The 19,576-nt window shown below is 42.3% G+C and overlaps 4 protein-coding genes across 6 annotated transcripts; 3 read left to right on the top strand and 1 right to left on the bottom strand.

Moving 5' to 3' along the window:
- Positions 1-258: 258 nt before the first annotated feature.
- On the top strand, positions 259-6,728 carry LOC135439033 (probable multidrug resistance-associated protein lethal(2)03659). 2 transcript variants are annotated; one of them, XM_064697633.1, is made up of 7 exons: positions 259-310; positions 627-713; positions 1,126-1,374; positions 2,116-4,068; positions 4,644-5,847; positions 5,911-6,327; positions 6,397-6,728. In XM_064697633.1, the coding sequence occupies exons 2-7, from the start codon at positions 646-648 to the stop codon at positions 6,448-6,450; spliced, it is 3,945 nt and encodes a 1,314-aa protein (XP_064553703.1). In that variant the 5' UTR covers positions 259-310; positions 627-645; the 3' UTR covers positions 6,451-6,728. The 2 variants fall into 2 exon arrangements, with proteins under 2 accessions (XP_064553703.1, XP_064553704.1); XM_064697634.1 differs by lacking the exon at positions 259-310 and adding an exon at positions 347-364.
- A 228-nt stretch (positions 6,729-6,956) lies between these two features.
- LOC135439087 (uncharacterized protein C1orf50 homolog) lies at positions 6,957-7,885 on the top strand. Its single transcript, XM_064697713.1, has 4 exons — positions 6,957-7,100; positions 7,248-7,405; positions 7,464-7,625; positions 7,680-7,885. The coding sequence occupies exons 1-4, from the start codon at positions 7,043-7,045 to the stop codon at positions 7,857-7,859; spliced, it is 558 nt and encodes a 185-aa protein (XP_064553783.1). The 5' UTR covers positions 6,957-7,042; the 3' UTR covers positions 7,860-7,885.
- Positions 7,886-8,094: 209 nt separating this feature from the next.
- Positions 8,095-11,180, top strand: hook. The gene is made up of 7 exons (XM_064697709.1): positions 8,095-8,909; positions 8,971-9,097; positions 9,154-9,717; positions 10,202-10,320; positions 10,385-10,437; positions 10,501-10,677; positions 10,744-11,180. The coding sequence occupies exons 1-7, from the start codon at positions 8,152-8,154 to the stop codon at positions 10,980-10,982; spliced, it is 2,037 nt and encodes a 678-aa protein (XP_064553779.1). The 5' UTR covers positions 8,095-8,151; the 3' UTR covers positions 10,983-11,180.
- A 443-nt stretch (positions 11,181-11,623) lies between these two features.
- On the bottom strand, positions 11,624-14,886 carry Sidpn (similar to Deadpan). Of its 2 annotated transcripts, none has more exons than XM_064697711.1 (3): positions 14,602-14,886; positions 13,364-13,675; positions 11,624-13,286 (listed from the first exon to the last, which is right to left on the bottom strand). In XM_064697711.1, exons 1-3 carry the CDS (start codon positions 14,648-14,650, stop codon positions 12,124-12,126), a joined length of 1,524 nt encoding a protein of 507 aa, XP_064553781.1. In that variant the 5' UTR covers positions 14,651-14,886; the 3' UTR covers positions 11,624-12,123. The 2 variants fall into 2 exon arrangements, with proteins under 2 accessions (XP_064553781.1, XP_064553782.1); XM_064697712.1 differs by having other exon boundaries at positions 11,625-13,283.
- Between the last annotated feature and the right edge of the window lie 4,690 nt (positions 14,887-19,576).

Genomic DNA, 19,576 nt, shown 5'->3' with positions numbered 1-19,576 from the left:
ATTAAAATTGAATATTTGCAATATTCAATCTTATTAATTAAAATATGTTATAAGAATTTCTTAAAATTGAAATTTTTATATATTTACCAAAGCATATTTAACGGGTCCACTCTAATGCTTGCTCGTTTAATGTAAATAATTTATGTATATATTAAAATTACGACAGTATGGCAACGCTGTAGGTTGTGCCGGCCACAGCTGTTAAAACAGCTGTTAACTAAAATTCGCAGAGAGCAAATAAGTTTTAGTTGTGTTTGGAGCTGCGCACCGAGGACTTGTGTGCAGTCCAACTGTTTTCATTAATTAAATGGAAAGTTTTTTCTTTTGTATTATTTTTCCGCGATAAGCCGGCGAAATTGCGAAGGTGTCTGTGTGTATGTGTATGTGTGTCGTGTATCTCCTAGTTGTGATGAAATTTATAGGAAGCATCCGCATATGTTGTTGTTATGTGCATATCTAAAGCTCGAGATAAACGTTTGTTTAAAGCGCGGCAAAACGTTTCCAAACGTTTACACAGTCTATATACTCCTTATGCAAACGTTTCCTATTACAAAGCTCATATGGTTGTCTCTGAGAATTAAACAAAAGACTTATGTAAACAAATAATATACATTATTATTATATAGATATTGGAACTTTTCAAAGATGACAGCTGATAAGCTGGCGCCCAATCCGCGAGAGACGGCCAGCTGCCTCTCCGCTATTATGTTCTGGTAAGTCGGAGAGATCTTTGAATAGGAATACTTTTTAGTTTTGTAAATTCAATAGCTTCATTTATAATGCTTTTATCTTTTATCTTTTAGTTGTATTACATGCCCGAACTTGATCTCTTAAATATGTAGCTGTCAAGTCGACATGTCCTATCTATCTATTTCCAAAAGATAAGATAATATTCATTATTGTTTTTATCACCTGTAATTATACAACATTTGCGTGGTCACTTCTTCCGATTTAAATCTATTTACATAAATAAAAAGATATTTAAAATGAAACTTAAATAAAATTAAAAATTTTAAATATTTAAATAATTTATGAGATATTTATCTAATAATAACTATATTTAATAGTCCTTAGATAATCTCAACACCTAATTGATTATAATAATTTCAACGTTAATTTTGACAGCTTTGCGCTGCCCATATTATTCAAGGGCCGCAAAAAAACATTGGAACCCAACGATCTCTATGATGTGCTCAACGAGCATAAGGCGGAAAAGTTGGGTGAGAAGCTCTACCAAACCTGGGAGGCTGAGATCAAGACGAAAGGTCACAAAGGCGCCAAAAAAGCGAGCATGCTGCGGGTCGTACTTAAAGTATTTGGCTGGGAATTGGTTATTTCGGGCATTGTAATTGGTATACTAGAGATTGGCCTCAGGTAAGTCTCAAAGGGTTAAGAATAAGCTGTAATTGTGTATATACAAGGCAGAAAGAGACAACTTTGATGCCATACTATTTATATACCCTATTTATATACATTCTTGGTCCGTTCTCCATTCTCCCTATCAATCTCAGATAGCTCAAAAGCAAGAGACAGCGAATTTGAGTCCAAGATTTTGAAAAAATGTTGGTTTCAAACGTTCGATAACTCTTCCGTTATGTGCTATCGATAAATATCGAATTTCAGTTACTGTTTCTGCGTATCTCGGTTATAATAGGAGCTAAAAAGAAGAAAGTGTTAAAAAATCGAAAATATATTTTAGTTTTTGATAAAATTTGAAAATGTATCGATCTTCTAAGGCTTGATATTTGATATATAAACGCAGATGAAAGCAATATTTTATTATTATTTCTATCGATAAATATCGATTTTCAGCCACTGTTTTTGCGTATCTCGGGTATAATAGGAGCTAGATTGCAAAATTGTTAACATTTCCAGAATATTTTACTTATTGGGTACTTTTACCTTATCCAAGTTTAAACAAATTTACAGATGTTCTAAGGCTTGATATTTGATATATACACGCGGATGAAAGCAATATTTTAGACCTAAAAGTTTTTAGAAAGATCGTACCACGAAGATCCGAGCTCAGTGTAGGGTACAGGATATCTGCTAGTCGGTCAGTCACGACTAGAGAAGTCATGCTGTTTTTTATTAATATATTGATTCCGTTTGCAGAGCCACCTTGCCACTCCTGCTGGCCGGCCTGATATCAGAGTTTACCCTGACTGGCAATGGAAGCAGTCTGAGTGCTCAGCTCTATGGCGCCGGGCTGGTGACATGCATTGTTATGAGCGTGCTGCTGTTCCATCCCTTCATGATGCACATGATGCATCTGGCAATGAAGATGAGAGTGGCGGTCAGCAGTGCCATTTACCGGAAGGCCTTGCGCTTGAGCCGCACAGCGCTGGGTGGGACGACAACGGGTCAGGTGGTGAATCTGGTGTCGAATGATTTGGGCCGCTTTGATCGTGCTCTCATCCATATGCATTTCCTGTGGCTGGGTCCGTTGGAGCTGCTGATCGCCTCGTATTTTCTGTACCGGCAAATTGGCGTCGCCTCCTTCTATGGCATCGCTATACTCCTGCTCTATCTGCCGCTGCAAACGTATCTGAGCCGTTTGACCTCGGCCCTGCGACTGCGCACGGCTGTCCGAACAGATCGTCGCGTCCGTATGATGAACGAGATCATTGCCGGGATTCAGGTGATCAAGATGTATGCCTGGGAGTTGCCCTTTGAGCGGATGGTGGCCCAAACGCGTGCCAGCGAGATGAACGTCATACGCAAGGTGAACTATATACGCGGCATTCTGCTCTCCTTTGAGATCACACTGGGACGGCTTGCGATCTTTGCCAGCCTGCTGGCCTATGTGCTCGCCGGTGGCCAGCTGACGGCGGAGCAGGCATTTTGTGTAACCGGATTTTACAATATATTGCGGCGCACCATGACCAAGTTCTTTCCCAGTGGCATGTCCCAGGTGGCTGAGCTGTTGGTATCCTTGCGGCGCATAACAACGTTTATGCTGCGCGAGGAAACGGATGTGGCCATGCTGGCTGAGGAGGAGGACGAGGACAAGGCAGCGGAGAGTAAAAAACTCCTAGCAAATGGCAATCAGCAGCAGTTCAGCTCGGATGTCTGCGTTGAGATCAAGAATTTGAGAGCACGCTGGAATACGGATCACACGGAGCCCGTTTTGGATGACATCAATATGAAGCTACACCGACAGCAGCTGGTGGCTGTCATTGGGCCCGTCGGCGCTGGCAAATCCAGTCTGATACAGGCCATCCTGGGTGAGCTGCGCGCGGAGTCGGGCACGGTTAAGTTAAGCGGACGCTGCTCCTATGCCTCACAGGAACCCTGGCTCTTCTGTGGCAGTGTGCGTGACAATATACTGTTTGGCCTGCCACTGGACAGGCAACGATACAGAACAGTGGTGAGGATGTGCGCCCTGGAACGCGACTTTGAGCTGTTGGACCAGGGCGACAAGACAATTGTCGGGGAACGCGGCGCATCGCTGTCCGGCGGGCAGAAGGCGCGCATTAGCCTGGCGCGTGCTGTTTATCGCAAAGCGGATGTGTATCTACTCGATGATCCGCTCAGCGCCGTGGACACGCATGTGGGCCGGCATCTCTTCGAGCAGTGCATGCGTGGATTTCTGCGCCATCAGCTGGTCATATTGGTCACACATCAATTGCAGTTCCTGGAGCAGGCGGATCTGATTGTGATCATGGACAAGGGCAAGGTGACCGATATTGGCACCTATGACCATATGCTCAAGTCTGGCCAGGATTTTGCCCAAATGCTGGCACAGCAGCCACAAGAGGAGACTGAAATCGAGAAGGAGCAAAAGACCAAAGATAACAATGAAAAATCTACCTCGTATTCCCGCCAAAATAGCGTGGAAAGTCGCAGCAGCATTTCCTCCATGGGCTCAAGTGCGAATGATTCATTGATGGACCGCGAGAAGCCAAAAGAAGTGCAGGAAACGCGCTCAGCCAATAAAATTGGTTGGGGCATGTATCAGAAATACTTTACAGCCGGCTGTGGCTGGTTAATGTTTCTGCTGGTGGTGTCCCTATGCCTCGGAACTCAATTGATGGCGTCTTGGGGTGACTACTTTTTGTCCTACTGGTAAGTAGAAGGGGTAATTATAGTATTAAAAGAGCTAAATCAAACATACTTGTGAGAAGTAGAATATTCTTTGCCTTTTTTGATTGCAATTCATTGTAGAAAAGGTAATTTTCAAGAAATTCATTTTACTTTATGAATTAACTGTTATTTGCCGAGTTTGTATAAGAGTCTTATAAGAACAGTAGCCAGCCACTTACATTACCTTTTAACATTATACTATTATGTTAAGTAACATTGTGAAGTAGACAAATTTATTTTCTATACAAGCAGTTATTGGTTTTAAAATAAATGTCTATTACAGTTGTGTTAGGAACAGTCGTCGGACGAGTAGCTTGCTTTTTGACATTGCTATGTTATGTTAAGCGGCTGTTAAAATGCATAGCAGAATAGGAGATCATAATCCATAAAAGGCAACCGTCGCAAAGCGTCGGTAAAGTATTTATAAGTCCTTAAACTAGCTCTGTACATAACAATGTTATGTTAAGTAGCTGTAAACAAACATCAGCATAGCAAAACTTGAATATTTGGTTTACGATTTTCCACATAATCTAACTTATATTTTCTCTATTTGGCAGGGTGAAGAGCAACTCGTCATCTACGCTGGACATCTACTACTTTGCGTCCATCAATGTGGCGCTGATCATTTTCGCTCTATTGCGTACGCTTCTGTTCTTCAGCATGGCCATGCACTCCTCCACCGAGCTGCACAACTCCATGTTCCGGAGCATAACACATGCGGCCATGTATTTCTTTCATACGAATCCATCGGGTAGGATTTTAAATCGTTTTGCCATGGATATGGGTCAGGTGGACGAGGTGCTGCCCACTGTTATGCTGGATTGCATACAGATATTCCTCACCTTGGCTGGCATTATATGCGTGCTATGTATTACGAATCCTTGGTACCTGATCAATACGCTGGCCATGCTGCTATGCTTCTATTATCTACGCAACTTTTATCTGAGCACGTCGCGGGATGTGAAGCGTCTGGAGGCTGTTGCCCGTTCGCCCATGTACTCGCATTTTGGAGCCACCCTAAATGGACTGCCCACAATACGTGCCATGCGTGCACAAAGGATGCTGATTGCGGAATATGATCATTACCAGGATAATCATTCCATTGGCTACTACACATTCCTGACTACAAGTCGTGCCTTTGGTTATTATCTGGATCTATTTTGTGTGATTTACGTTTTGATCATAATACTTAACAATTTTGTGTATCCGCCTGAGAATGCCGGCCAAATTGGCTTGGTCATTACACAGGCCATGTCCATGACAGGCATGGTGCAGTGGGGCATGCGGCAATCGGCTGAGCTGGAGAACTCCATGACCTCTGTGGAGCGTGTGATTGAGTACAGGAGCCTGAAGTCTGAAGGAGAATTTACTTCGACCGTGGATAAAAAACCGCCTCCCAGTTGGCCAGAAGCTGGCCAAATTGTGGCTGACGATTTGAGTTTACGTTACGAACCAGATCCCAAGGCGCCCTATGTGCTCAAATCCCTGAATTTTATTATCGAACCGTGCGAGAAGGTGGGCATCGTGGGCCGCACGGGCGCAGGCAAATCCTCGCTCATCAATGCCCTTTTTCGCCTGTCCTACAACGATGGCTCCATAGTGATCGATGAGCGGGATACGGAGCAGATGGGCCTACATGATTTGCGTAGTAAAATTTCAATTATACCTCAGGAGCCGGTCTTGTTCTCCGGCACAGTACGTTATAACTTGGATCCATTTGAGCAATATTCTGACGACAAACTGTGGCAAGCTTTGGAGGAGGTAAGAGCATGTTGCATTCCTTAATATCAAACAAAATCAACTTATCTTTACATTAACTTACAGGTGCATCTTAAGGATGAGATCAGCGAGTTGCCCATGGGTCTCCAGAGTAACATATCGGAGGGTGGCTCCAATTTCAGCGTGGGTCAACGTCAATTGGTGTGCCTGGCACGCGCCATTTTGCGCGAGAATCGCATCCTGGTCATGGACGAGGCCACCGCCAATGTGGATCCACAAACTGATGCACTTATTCAGACGACTATTAGAAATAAGTTTAAAGAATGCACCGTACTTACAATAGCCCACAGACTACACACAATAATGGATTCGGATAAGGTTTTGGTTTTGGACGCAGGACATGTTGTGGAATTTGGTGCACCTTATGAACTCTTGACAGCCTCCAAGAGTAATGCTTTCTACGGCATGGTTATGCAGACGGGGAAAACAACATTTGAACATCTTCTGAAAATAGCACAGCATGTAAGTAAAATAATTTAATCATTTTATTAACCTTATTTTAATTTTTGTATGAATTTTTATTTTCCACAGACTTATGAAAACAACCGGGGAAAAAAGTCGGAAACAGTTGAACTGCAACTTTAAAAATATTATTATTATGTATAGCAAGGCTATAAATACCATCGATCTAGTTTAGGATTTAATGTCTTGCCAATTACTACTTCATATAGAGGAATAAACAAAGCTGGCTTAAGCCAGGCCCAAGCCTTACCCTGGTTATCTAATCAGGATATTGTTCCTCTCCTGCTCCTTTAACTGACTCCAGTCACTTGGAAAACTTAAATGTTTATAAATGTTTGTTAAAAGTTAATTTGTATTTATAGCATTTTATGTATTCTAGATTAAATGCATTTACTCTATTTCTTGGTAGTACGAAATAAGCAAAGAGTTATATACACCAAGTAAATATATTGAAATCTGTTTATTGTTTTCGAACTTCGCGCAAATTTTAATAAATGTTACAACCGAACATTCCATGTTTTTAGCCACCACTGTATTATTAATCATTTTCAATGTCAAGTCAGCGGGCGCGTAGCAATAATCGATTACAGCAACATTGGTATCGATAGATATCGCATCAAACACATGCATATTTGTTTGTGTAAATTTCGTAGTAAACACGTCCTATTTTTGGTCTGCGAATTATTAATTTATAAACTTTATCAATGCACGTGTAATGAAAAGGAGTTCTACAATGGACGGACAATTAACTTATGAATCAGCAGTCAAGAAAGGTATGTAAAGGAGCGATTTCAATAGATATAAATAGGCTTGCGTGTAGTTTGTACATATGTTTGTAAACATGTATGTATGTATGTACATCTGCGTAGATAAGAATAGTTGTAAACATTTTTAAGACATAATCTTGTTATCAAACGCAGCTCAATTGGTGGAGCGTAACCCCCAATTTCAATTGGATCCTATGCGTGTCTCGCACCACGATGAAAGTGATATAATTAATCTAGCGCAGCAAATACAAACGGCGGATAAGCATCTGAAGCACAGCACCAGCCAGAAATTGGTTGTTATACTGGACCAGGTAAGCCTCATTCTGCATAACAAACGATCTGTGCGTAACTCTGTTAATTTTCGTTTAGATAAAAATGCTGCAAGCACAAGCTATGAATATACTCAAGGAGTCCAATGAGAGTCGAACACTACACAGCGCTGCTTGCAATTTCGCCAAGAAACCTGGCCATATCTATCATCTTTACCAAAGAGCCACTGGCCAGAACTATTTTAGCATGCTGTCACCAGAAGTATTTGCTATTTTCCATTCAAAAAATTGCATATACTTATAGAATTTTTTGCAGGAATGGAATCATTCTGTGGACCAAACGTATAAGGGCAGCTATAGACTCGAATATGATTTAAGCTGGACACCGATAGATAAAATAAAGGAGCATGATGATAAACTTAAATGGGTGGAACAATGCATAAATAGCGGCAACGGTACAAAACTTGCTATTGATTTTAATGTTACAAATAATTAGAGCAATAATAAATTTCAATGACAGATGCATCACATATGTAAATAGTAGGCTTATTTTAAATTTAATACTAAGTTAATAACGAATTTTATAAAAATTTAACTGTAAGATACCTGTTGGAATTCCGCTCACTGATTTATCGATTGCTCGATAACATATTGGTATGTTTTTATGATTAATCGTTTAATCGTCAGTGCAGCTGTTTTGTTTACGCTGCAACAGCTGTGTTATTTTTTCTGTGAAAAATTTCTACTTTTCGCTGTTTGGTTTTCTCATATCATTTTCAAACCGTACGATGTCCACACAGAACGGAATGTATTATAGTCTATTAGAGTGGTTCAAAACGCTCAATCTAAATGCGCCGCATGCAAATGCCGAGGAGCTGGCCGATGGCGTTGCTCTAGCGCAGGCATTAAATCAATTTGCACCAGAATCATTTACCAATTCGTGGCTGTCGAAAATTAAATCAAGCGCTGTTGGAAGTAATTGGCGTTTGCGTATGAGTAATTTGAAAAAAGTGGTCGAGGGCGTCTACGAATACTACAGTGATGTGTTAAATTATACGCTGCAGCACGATTTTGTGAAACCGGATGTGCAGGCCATAGCTGAGAAGTGCGATCTGAGTGAATTGGAGCGCCTGCTGCAGCTGGTCCTCGGCTGTGCTGTTAACTGCGCCAAGAAGCAGTCATATATATGCGAGATTATGTGCCTGGAGGAGGAGCTGCAGGCGAACATAATGCGTGCACTTCAAGAGCTTGAATCCTCGACACGCCAGACCACAGAAGGCGGCGTGGTCAGCTCGTTGTCGCGCAACTCCTTGAGCGGCATGCTCGACGGCAATGCAAAGGCACTGGAGGAGCGCGATGCCATGGCCCAAAAGTGTTTTGAAACTGAAAAGAAAATGCTGCTGCTTATCGACGAGAAAACCAATTTACAGCAGGAGCTGCAAAAATTACAGCAGGAATTCGCACGGCTGGAACACAACACAATTGGCGACGATGGCGTCTCACTGGGCCCCATACAGGCCGGGTCCGTGCGTTATAATGAGCTAAGGTGGGCACTAAAATAATTTCAAGCTAATTATAGAAATTATAATTAATCTGACTTTTTTTAGACGTCAACTAGAATTGGTTAAGGAGGAGCTGTTGCAGTCGGAGGGCGCTCGTGAGGACTTGAAAATTAAGGCACAGCAGCAGGAGACGGACTTGTTGCACATGCAGCAGCGCATAGATGAGCTAATGGTGGGTGCCAAAACCTTCAGTCATAGCACAAATTTATGTTTTATTACTTTTCACAGAAAAGCACCGCAGAGCTGACCGCTCTAAAGGATGAGGTAGATGTGCTGCGTGAATCCACAGATAAGCTGAAGGTATGCGAGGCCCAGCTTGAAACCTACAAGAAGAAGCTTGAGGAGTACAATGATCTTAAGAAACACGTCAAAATGCTTGAGGAGCGCAGCGCTGACTATGTGCAGCAGAATGCACAGTTCGAAGAGGATGCCAAACGTTATGCCAACACAAAGGGACAAGTTGAGCTCTTCAAAAAGGAGATACAAGATCTGCACACCCAACTGGACAATGAGAGCAGCAAAAATGTCAAGCTTGAGTTTGACAACAAGAACTTGGAGAGCAAGACGTTGGCGCTGCAACGCGAAAAGGATAATTTGCTCAAGGAGCGCGACAATCTGCGCGAGGCCTTCGATGAGCTGAAATGCGGCCAGTTGTCTACGAATTCTGGCAGCTTGACCGGCACAACAATGTCGCGGGAACTACAGCCGCCAGCTATGATGGACAAAATGCAGCGTCTGGAGGCGGAGAACAAAGCCCTACGCGAGGGTCAAGGTGGCCAAACAGCTTTGGCGGTAAGTCAACAGTAATTTTGCGTAAGGATAATTGTAAGCTATCAAAGATAACAACTCCGACACTAAGTTATATGAACTAGTGATCCGCATCAACAGCCGAGTTGTTATGGTCATGTTTGCCCATCTTGTCTCTCAGTTTGAATGCTATCGCCATGAGCTTTGCTTAGGCTTGTTATTTTGCTGCAGGCTCTACATATTCCGGAACGGGCCGAATTAGAACACATAACTGCCTTAGGAATAATCGGTCGGAAATTAAGTTCTTGTTGAAACAACTTATTTGTTTTTCGATATTGTCGTGTCCAATCGTGATAGCAATCAGTTTAATAATGATTTTTATATAAAACCCAAATCTTAGAAAAAGTCGACACCTAAAAGAGTTTTTCAATGAAAGCTACTTTGTTTTTCTTTATACAGAAAGTATATTTTAATTGTTTGAATAAGTTTCTTATTTTCATAAATTAAAAATATTTATTTTTAATTACAGCAACTGCTGGACGATGCAAATAAACGCTGCGAACATTTCCGTGAACAATTAAAGACCGCCAACGAGCGGATACTCTCCCTATCGCATGCCTCGCAAAGCGATGATCCTATACTAAAGGAGTGAGTACTCTAACTATATTTTTGAATGAGCTTCAAATAAAATCTAATATTTTCTATGCCACAGAAATGAATTCAGCAAACAAATCAAGCAGCTAATGGAGCTTAATGATCAAAAAAGTAAGCCTCAAATATTTGATTAACATATAATATAAAATTAATTGTTTGTGTAATTTTGTGCAGCACTTCAAATTGAGGAATCAGCCACTCAAAACTCAACAATGCAGTGCAAAATAACACAGCTGGAGTCAACTTTGGCCACGCGGGAACAGGAATTAATGGCCTACGAAGTCAAGTACCGCAAATGCATCGAAAGAGCCAAGGAAGTTATCAAAAATATCGATCCGCGCATAGCCAGTGGTTTGTTTAAATCATTTGAATGCATAAATGTTTAAATGTGCTATTAAATATTCCCTCAACTTGCAGTTATGGAGGCAAACAATTTGGAAAAGAGCGTCGATGTCATTGAGGAGGAATCGAAAACCAAAATGAGCGGCATGGAGGAGCAGTTAATGGCCAGCGCTTTCTATAGACTCGGAGTTAATGCTCAACGCGATGCTGTTGACTCGAAACTGGCCCTATTAATGGGCTCGGGGCAAACATTCCTGGCGCGCCAGCGACAATCAGCGCCCCGCAAATCCCTAACTACCATGAAATCAAAGTAGTTTTGGCTGTTTCGTAAGTTGAATGTTCTTTAAACGCAATATTTGTTCTCGTTTTTAGCGTACGTATATATGCATATTTATATAACCCTTATTTATTCGCGATTTGTAAACGATTATCAAGTCTATCTTATTTCCAAAAATCTATACATATATATATACATGGTGTACCTTTCGAAAATAAAACTGTATATAAGTTAAGATACGGTACGGGATGTGATCGAGAGAGATCGATTGGGTGGCATTAAGGCCTAGAAAAACGGGTTTAAAGAGTGTATTACTTTCTATAGAGAATGATTTCAACTATATATTTCTGTTTTTATATTATACCTATATCCCCCAGGCTGTCCGTCCGTGTAAACGACATGTATTTGACACAATTTAAAGTAGAATCTGAATTTTGGAATCATCCACCTTCCGACACCCGTCAAATGACACTGCCTTAGGCTAATCCAAGCCCATATATTCAAAACAAAACAAACGAATAGTTTCTCGTTATAGTTTTAACATTATTGTAGTTTTAATTTCAGTATTTGATACATTTTACGCAAGGTATTTGGACAAAACATAAATAGTTCTGGAATTATACAATTACGATCGTGTAGTTTTAGGTTTTTTTTTCGTTTTATTTTTATTTTTTTTTTTATTTTTAAGAGTCTTTTTTAGCATTGGCACACGTGAAAAATGCATTTAAAAATTCGCATCTCGTGCAAGAATTTCCATATACGAGCAGGAGCTTAACAATAGGGTGTTGTTTTTTTTTTTGTTTTTTTTACTTCTTCTAAACTTTGTGGCTTTTAGTTAGGAGCGAAAAGAAAACGTCGTATTTTTCATAACAAAGCAACAAATTTGCGCAGTCTACATACATATACGCATATATATATATTTATATATTTATCAAGGCTGCAAAACCAAAAATAAAATCACCCATCCTTGCTTCTGATCATATTCACATAATCTTTGTAGTCCTATGTATGTTTATTTCACATATTTAAAGAGAAATGAAATGAAATTAAGAAATATCGTTTGAGGTTTCGTGAATATTGTAAAAATTGGTTTGGAGCCCTGATACCTATATAAATGAATATATATATACACAGTTAGTAAAAGCTATACCATCGATACTGTACAAGGCCGCTGTGTTCTACCAGGGCCGCCACATGCTCTCATCGATGACCTGCTGGCCGCCAACCTGTTGTGCCCGGTACTCCTCCTCTTGGCGCAGCCGCAACGCCTGCCTGGCCGCGCTGCTCGTTTGCGGACTGGCATCAAGCGTTTCGTTCTCGTTGGAACCGATGCCGCTCTCCGAGCGCGGCGAGGATTGCTGCGTGGCCGGCGCCGACTTAAGCTCAGAGACGCCCGAACTGACCGATGCCGATGCCGCCGAGGAGGAGGCCACCGAGGCGGGTCGTTCATTGAGCATGGCTGCCGCTGCCACGTTGGTATTGTTGGCCATGCTATTGGCATAGGCAGCAGCCGCAGCGGCGGCCACATGCGCCGCCTCCAGGCTGCCCGCAAAATTGGGACTCAGCTTGCCGGCCAGATGCGGCTGCATGCGCTGCAATTCAATCAGACGCTCGAAATCCGTGCGCGTGGCAATCGGATCTACCATAGGCTGGGCGCTCAGGCCCAAGGCAGCCGCCAGCTGCACATAGTGCGGAGGAAGCACCAGGACGCCCCCATTGGTGGGAACGCCCTCAGCCTGGGACTGGGCCTTCAGCTGCTGCTTGTACTGTTCCAGCACATTGACGCAGACGACTTTGTTGGCATCGTGCTCATAGCCCAGCTCGATGACTGCACCGCTTGGCGGCGACTGTTGCTGCTGCTGCAGCTGTTGTTGTTGTTGTTGCTGTTGGGTTGGGAGCTGGTTTTGGGCTGGCGGCGCCAACTGACCGCGATTATTGTTCTCATCCTGCTGCGGCGCCAGCGTTGCACGCTGATCGCCGACGACGAGCAACGGCGTCTCGCCCAGCTTTAGACCCTTGCTGTAGTCGAGCGGATTGGAGTCCTGACTGCTGTAGTCCAGCGAGTGCTCCTCGGTCGGCGCTGGGGTTTTCTTAATATCGAAACAGGTCCTGCTGCTGCTGTTCGGACTCTCCGCAAAATTGGCGGCTGTCGTTGTGTGCGGGCATATCTCAACATCGATCTCGGCTATGCATTGATCCAGATGCCGTAGCAGACGCGCCTTGGAGCCCGGCTCCGCCAGCGTCGGCATATTGCCCATTGGCGGCGGCTCCGGCGTGGCCAAATACCGTGCCACTTCCCGTGCGCAATCGGTGTATCCCGCGCGATATTTATTCACAGCTGCTGTGCAGGAAAGATAGTTAGGCTTCAGTTTTGGGCAACGAACGGAGCGGGGCAAACAAAAGCTAGAAGCTACCTACTTGGATCATCCAGATTGCGATGCCGTTGAAAATGACGGACTGTAAGCTCCAGTATGTCGGCCTTCTCCAATTTCGTATGCTTCGCCTGACCGTCACCATTTTTGGCATTCTGATGCTTGGTCGACTCCAAAATAAGGGCCTTGAGTATGGCCAGACTTTGATTAATGCGGGCACGTCTGCGCTTCTCCATTAGTGGTTTATTGGTACGTTTGCTAATGTCCTGCGACGAGGTTACATTTTGTGAGGAGCTCACCAGACCAATCGATTTGATGCCGCTGCCATTGGTTGAGCTGGAGGCGGAGAATCCGAGGCCTGCAAATTAAATTATAAGGTAAGTCTTTAATTTAAAATACATTTTAATAGTTAATAATTTAGATAATTGAATAATCGGCCACAAATTAGATCGCTTCGGTTTAAGTGCTGGCTTTTCTAATTTTCAATATCTATAATTTCTGAATATAAAATATATTTATATAAAAAAAGAATGAACTTAAAATATTCTTACTTTAGAGATTTCTTTCTATAGGGCTGTTTCTTGAGGTTTTTAATTTAAAACTTTCAAAAACATAGTTCAAAATTGTCTGGAAATAATAATTTTAGAAATACATTTTTATGCATTTCCGATTCTAATAATGAATTAATTCTTTTTTCCTAACTAAGTTTTGTCTTCAGTTTTATAAAAGTATGCTACAATATATCGAATATTTCGGGTATAGCCAATTTCAAGTTTTACGATATTCAGTTTTTGGTTTGGGATTTTCCATTTTCCAAATTTAAATGGTTTTTATTATAAATACATTTTTTCTTAAAAATAAGTTTTCTAATATAAAAAAGTTAGTCGAGAATAATGATGTAGGACTTTTTTTCTGTTTCCAGGACCCATTTAAAATGTTCCACTCCCATTATTATTAAGACGTGTAGCTAAAATTTTTTTAAAAGGTTTCTTGTTCTTCTTAAATGTAGAATTCTTTTTAATGCCCGACTCTTCGGGAAACTTGTTATAAACTCCTGTTATTCTTTTCTATATAATTCTTGTAGGAAATCGTGTTTTCGATTTTTCAAATAAATATAATGAAATTCACATTCTGAAAGTTAGCTTATAGGGCCGACATTTTCCGCGCATCTATACCGTAACTTTTGTTCGATTAACGTTGTTTCTTTAACAATTAATTATCTAATTTTTTTAAATATACATATTTTTTTTAATTTAAACTTGACATAGAAATAATATTTTTTACCCGCTGTTGATTTATTTTTATTGTAATCCTTATCACGTTTTGCTGTCATTTTGTCATTTTTGCCGAACTCTTAATGAATTCCACACACACGCGTAAATTTTTAACAATTAAATTCTGATTATTTGTTAACTAAATTCTACAGTTTGCCGTAGGTTGTAAGCGCCAAAGATTAAATCCGAACCGATCAAAGTTACGTCTTTTCGTTAGAACGGCTTTGAGACAGGAAAAACTGTCGCTAAATAATTTGTTGCTAGACGAGACGTCCGCACTGGCCGAGCATTAACCGAGTACTAAAATCCGAAACGAACTGCACAGAACTCGACTCAACTGAACAGAACAGAATTGAACGAACAGAAGCTAACGGTAAGCGTAACGGTGAAACGTACTTCGACTTTTCGTTTTTACTTGGCTGCCGTCGCTTATGACGCCCGCCGTGGTGCGCATAGCTCGTACAAAATTTGCCGACTGAATGGCTCTTGGGCTGGCGCTCGCCACAGCCATCGCCATCGCCATCGCCATCGTCGTGTGGCGCAGCAACCAAAGCAGATTGGAGTCAACCAACAATAAAAACAAGAACAAGCAACAGCAACAACAGTGGCAACGGCGGCAACAGCAACGCCTGGCTGACTGCCTGGCACGTTAATGGTGGTTGTGGTAATGGTTGCTACACACACACACACACACACATACACTCAAATACATTCGCACACACACACACAGGCAGACACACGAACTCACACAACGGCAGCCAAGCTTTAACGACGACGGCGGCGGCATGTTGCCAGTTGTGGGCGGCTGGGCGTTGGCAAATGCGGCAAATGTCAGCCAGTCGACGTGCCGCCACCGACAGTCGGACAGACGGCGTGACCATGTCTGGCTTTGGCGAGCACAGAAAGTTCGCACGTACGCGCGCCCCTCACACAAACACACACACACACAAGCACACACACTCTGACAAATCCTCAGGCACACGCACACACACCCTAGCGTACAAATCAATTCGTTTAGGCACAAATAAAATATGCCAGCAAACATTTTTTTCCAATAGTTTTCTATAAGAATATGATTGGGTTTTTAATAAAAGTATTATCATTTAAAATATTTGCAAATATTTAAATGTCTATCTGTTTCAGATGTATATAAAAAAACATGGTAAGTGGCACGAAATATTTATAATTAACAACTAATATATGGCATATATGAGTTGATAAGAGATTGAAAAATGATATGGCACAATAATGGTCAAATATAAGGATCAAGTTATATCTTAAAACTATTGTGGTTTTATGGAAATAATTAAAACATAAAAATCAGAATAATGATAAAAAAACAACTGCCCAGAATGCAGAAATAGGAGATTCTTAAGTAGTATTTTATTTAAAAAGGAATATTAACATACTCTAAAAATACCTCACAAATTAGATATAAATCCCGCAATGCCCTAGAAAGGCCATATAAAAAAATCAAAATATTTCGAATCAACTGAGGAATCAAATTTAAAATACTTTGTAGCTTTGTCCTAACTATGCAAAAATGTTGTCTATTGGGTGGCCTGAGCAAACGCCGTCAGGCCAGCCAGCGAGTTAGCTATGGTTGTGGCCTGCGGGCTGGTGTGAGCGTGGGCGGGGTGGGTGTGCGCATGTGTATGGGTGTTTGTGTGTGTGTGAGTGTGTGTGTGTGCGGAGATGCTGACGATGACGGTTGCGATTGTGGGTTTGGGGTCGGGGGTCGTGGGTCGTCGTGCCGTTCGGCAACCCACATTGAAATCATAACACCAACGAGGCGAAACTTTAGCGCCACAGCAGTCGTGGCAAATAATAAGCCAGGCGACAGCAATTCCTGTAGCATGGGGCATCAACACCAGACGTAGACCATTCTGACAGCAGCAGGGACTATTAGATAAATACGACATCGATGTGGGCAAAAGGATGGGCGTTGCTTTGGACAGCTATCAGAGCGACAGCGACGGCGACAGAGTTCGTTGACAAAAGGCACAAATTGCAGATATGCTTTTAAATCTGTAGATTTCGATCAATGTGTGTTGCCAGCATATATGTATATATAATGAATAGCTTTCTAGCACGGATTTTAGCTGGCCAATTTTCATGGCAACCTTTTACCCGTACCCGTACTCTCAGAGTGATTATTTTCAGTGCAAACACAATGATTTCCCAATTATCGTAAATATATTTCTATGATTTATATTTGAATTCCACAAAAAAACCTCTGCAATCTGATCGCATTCAGTGTACTTAGAAATGTATCACCCAAAAAGTATGCTACATTTCGCACAACCACGCCATTAGTAAGAAAGAATCGTTAGTTGGCATTACTTTTGCTTGATTAGCAGCTATTGTTGCGCATTGCCAACAGCGTTTGTTGGTCTAAGCTAAATTGTTAATTAGCATTGCCCGCTTGCTGTTTTGTCTAGACGCTCGCCTTGTGCAATGACAAACTGTCGAACTGTCAGCCCTTAGCGACATGCACTTTTACAGATGCAATCAGCAACTGTAAAGCACACACACACACATACACAATGACATCCGTCCGCCCACATTTCACATAGAAGTGAGGCAGCCAGTCAGCCTTCCTCTTGGCTTCTGTGCGTTGGCAGCTGATGCCGCAGTCTGTAAAATTACTGAACTGAACTGAACGATGACTTGAATGCCGCCGTTGATTGTGGGCGGGTTGGGTTGTGGGTGTGAGCGTGGGCGTGGAATGAAATCATGTGGCGCTTGGCCTTCACAAGCATACACATAAATCGTTTATAGCCACACCGAGTCCCAGGACGGGCAACCGGAGCAGCCAGAGCCCCATACTAAGCTACAGCAACAAAGCTGTCGCTGTCGCTGATGTTGCCGCTTCTGATGCTGATGCTACCCGTGCTCATGTTGCTGCACGACTTGACTGCTCACACCAAGTCCCCAGACCCGCTGGTGTCCCTCCAGTGTCCAAACGTTTTATATATAAATGTGTGTCTGTGTGTTTGAGCATGCAACTTGGGTATTCAGTTTTATAAGTCGCATATGCGGCCTAGGCGACAATGGCATATGCGCTGCTGAAGTCCATCAGTATCGATGCTGATCTTTTCGATAACATTTGGCAAAATGTATCGATATTAACAGCTGTGCAATTTGGTTCAATCGTAACGATATCAAAGAAATAAGTGATGCAAAAGAGAATGCATGAAAATATTATGGTTAGTTGTGAAAAGATCGCGCTACCGCAATGTGGCAGCTGCAAAGTAATACTTCAACGGCAACCAGCAAAAACAACAATAACAAAAGTGGCCAAAAGGTATTGGTAGCAAAACAGAAATGAAAATCAAACAGCAAAAAAATAACAGCCCAGGACCGTTGGGGCAACCTTCTCCACACACACACCGAGCAAAATCGTCGGAAGTGCGCACACTGCCAACTGGGCGGCTGGCGACTGGCAGCTAGCGACGTGCGGTCCCTGGCACTGGCACTGGCACTGGCACAGGCAGAGGAGCCACATGGCTTGTTGGTTGTCGGCTAAAGAGAGAAAAATGACTAAATCAAAGGAAGTGCGCCACACGGTGTGAGTAAAAGCACGTTTGCAATACGTTTGTGTGCTTGTGCCTGTGCTTGTGTGTGTTTTGGCTCGTTGGGATATGTGTGTGTGCGTGTGTGTGTGTGCATATATGTATGTATGTGCGGGTCGTGTCGTTATAAGTATGCCTGTGTGCGGTTCTGTCGTGGCGCGTGCTTCGAAAACAGGCAGCATGGCGGCAAAACACAACCCACAAATGAAACCAATTCGTAAAACAATAACAAAAATACGATATTCTAAGGAAACGATAGAAATTCGCAATAATTAAATAACGCAAAAACTAAAGCAGTGGAAGAAAGAGTGAGTGAGAATAACTGTAAATGCGCACTCAGTTTTGGCGCGCTGAGAAAAGCAACAAAACGAAACTAATTAAAATAATATCGATTGATATCGATAAGAAAAGCAAAAAAAGTTGCTGCAGCAGTGCTACAAAATGACAGAGTTTGCTTTTGCAAGACGCCATCGGGCTAAGGGATGCAAAATTTGGGTAATCACATCAAAATCACTTGCGACCAATTTGTCGGGTAGACACACAACCGCAATGTGGCAAAGGCAGAGGGCAAGCAAGAGCCATTGGTGTGAAAAAAATTGAAATTTGCGTGAGTGCTCCAACTGCCGCATGGCGTGCCATGGTGTGGCATGGCGGCGACGGCTGACTGCCCTGCTCTTTGAAACTGTGTGTGTATATTTATTTGTGTGTCTGTGGGTGGCGTCGTTTGCACACTTCAATGCTAATGTTGGCCCTGGCAGCGGCGTCTGTCGTCGACATGCTCTGTGCTTTTGCCGTGGCAAGCTCGGCGCTTGGGCGCGTGTCGCTTGTTCGTTTTGGGATTTCGGGTCGTCATCGCTGGGGTAGGGGGCGGGAGGTTGGGTGTGTGCGAGCAGCTTGTCTGTGTGGGTGGCTGGGTGTTGAAAGTTTTACCGTCGGCTGCGCTAATACAAAACAACAACAGCAGCAGCAGCAACAGCAACCGCAGCAACAGAAAGAACAATTACAGACGCTTAAGACTAGGCAACAGCATTTTTTTTTTTTTAATTTTAAATTTGAAAACGTCGGCGAAATGAACATTTTCTAGTTTGGTGCTGCCGACTTGTTTGCGCACTTAACTAGGCAACTCTTTTGGGCCATACTTTAAACAGCAGCCGCCAGCTTGGTTATGCAGCTGCCCACTTTACTAGGCAACGTTTTTAGTCAAATTTCAAATAGACCAATACCACTGTCAAATTGACAGACACGCGCATAAACTAGACAGCAAATACGTCGAAAAAAAGAAACTGTGAAAAAAAAGGTTCACAAAATCATATGCCAGGGGTCTGTGTAAACTTCGTCCTCAAAAAAGTGTGCAAAAGGTTGCCTATATATCAACTATATATTGTATATACACAAACATTTTCAACGCAT

The sequence above is a fragment of the Drosophila montana genome, unplaced genomic scaffold (genome assembly GCF_035044405.1).
Source record: "Drosophila montana isolate Dmon_TW-CO22-7 unplaced genomic scaffold, ASM3504440v1 contig_402_1, whole genome shotgun sequence".
NCBI lineage: Eukaryota > Metazoa > Arthropoda > Insecta > Diptera > Drosophilidae > Drosophila > Drosophila montana.
Note: the sequence above shows the minus strand (reverse complement) of the source record. Positions and strands in the feature narration are given on the sequence as shown.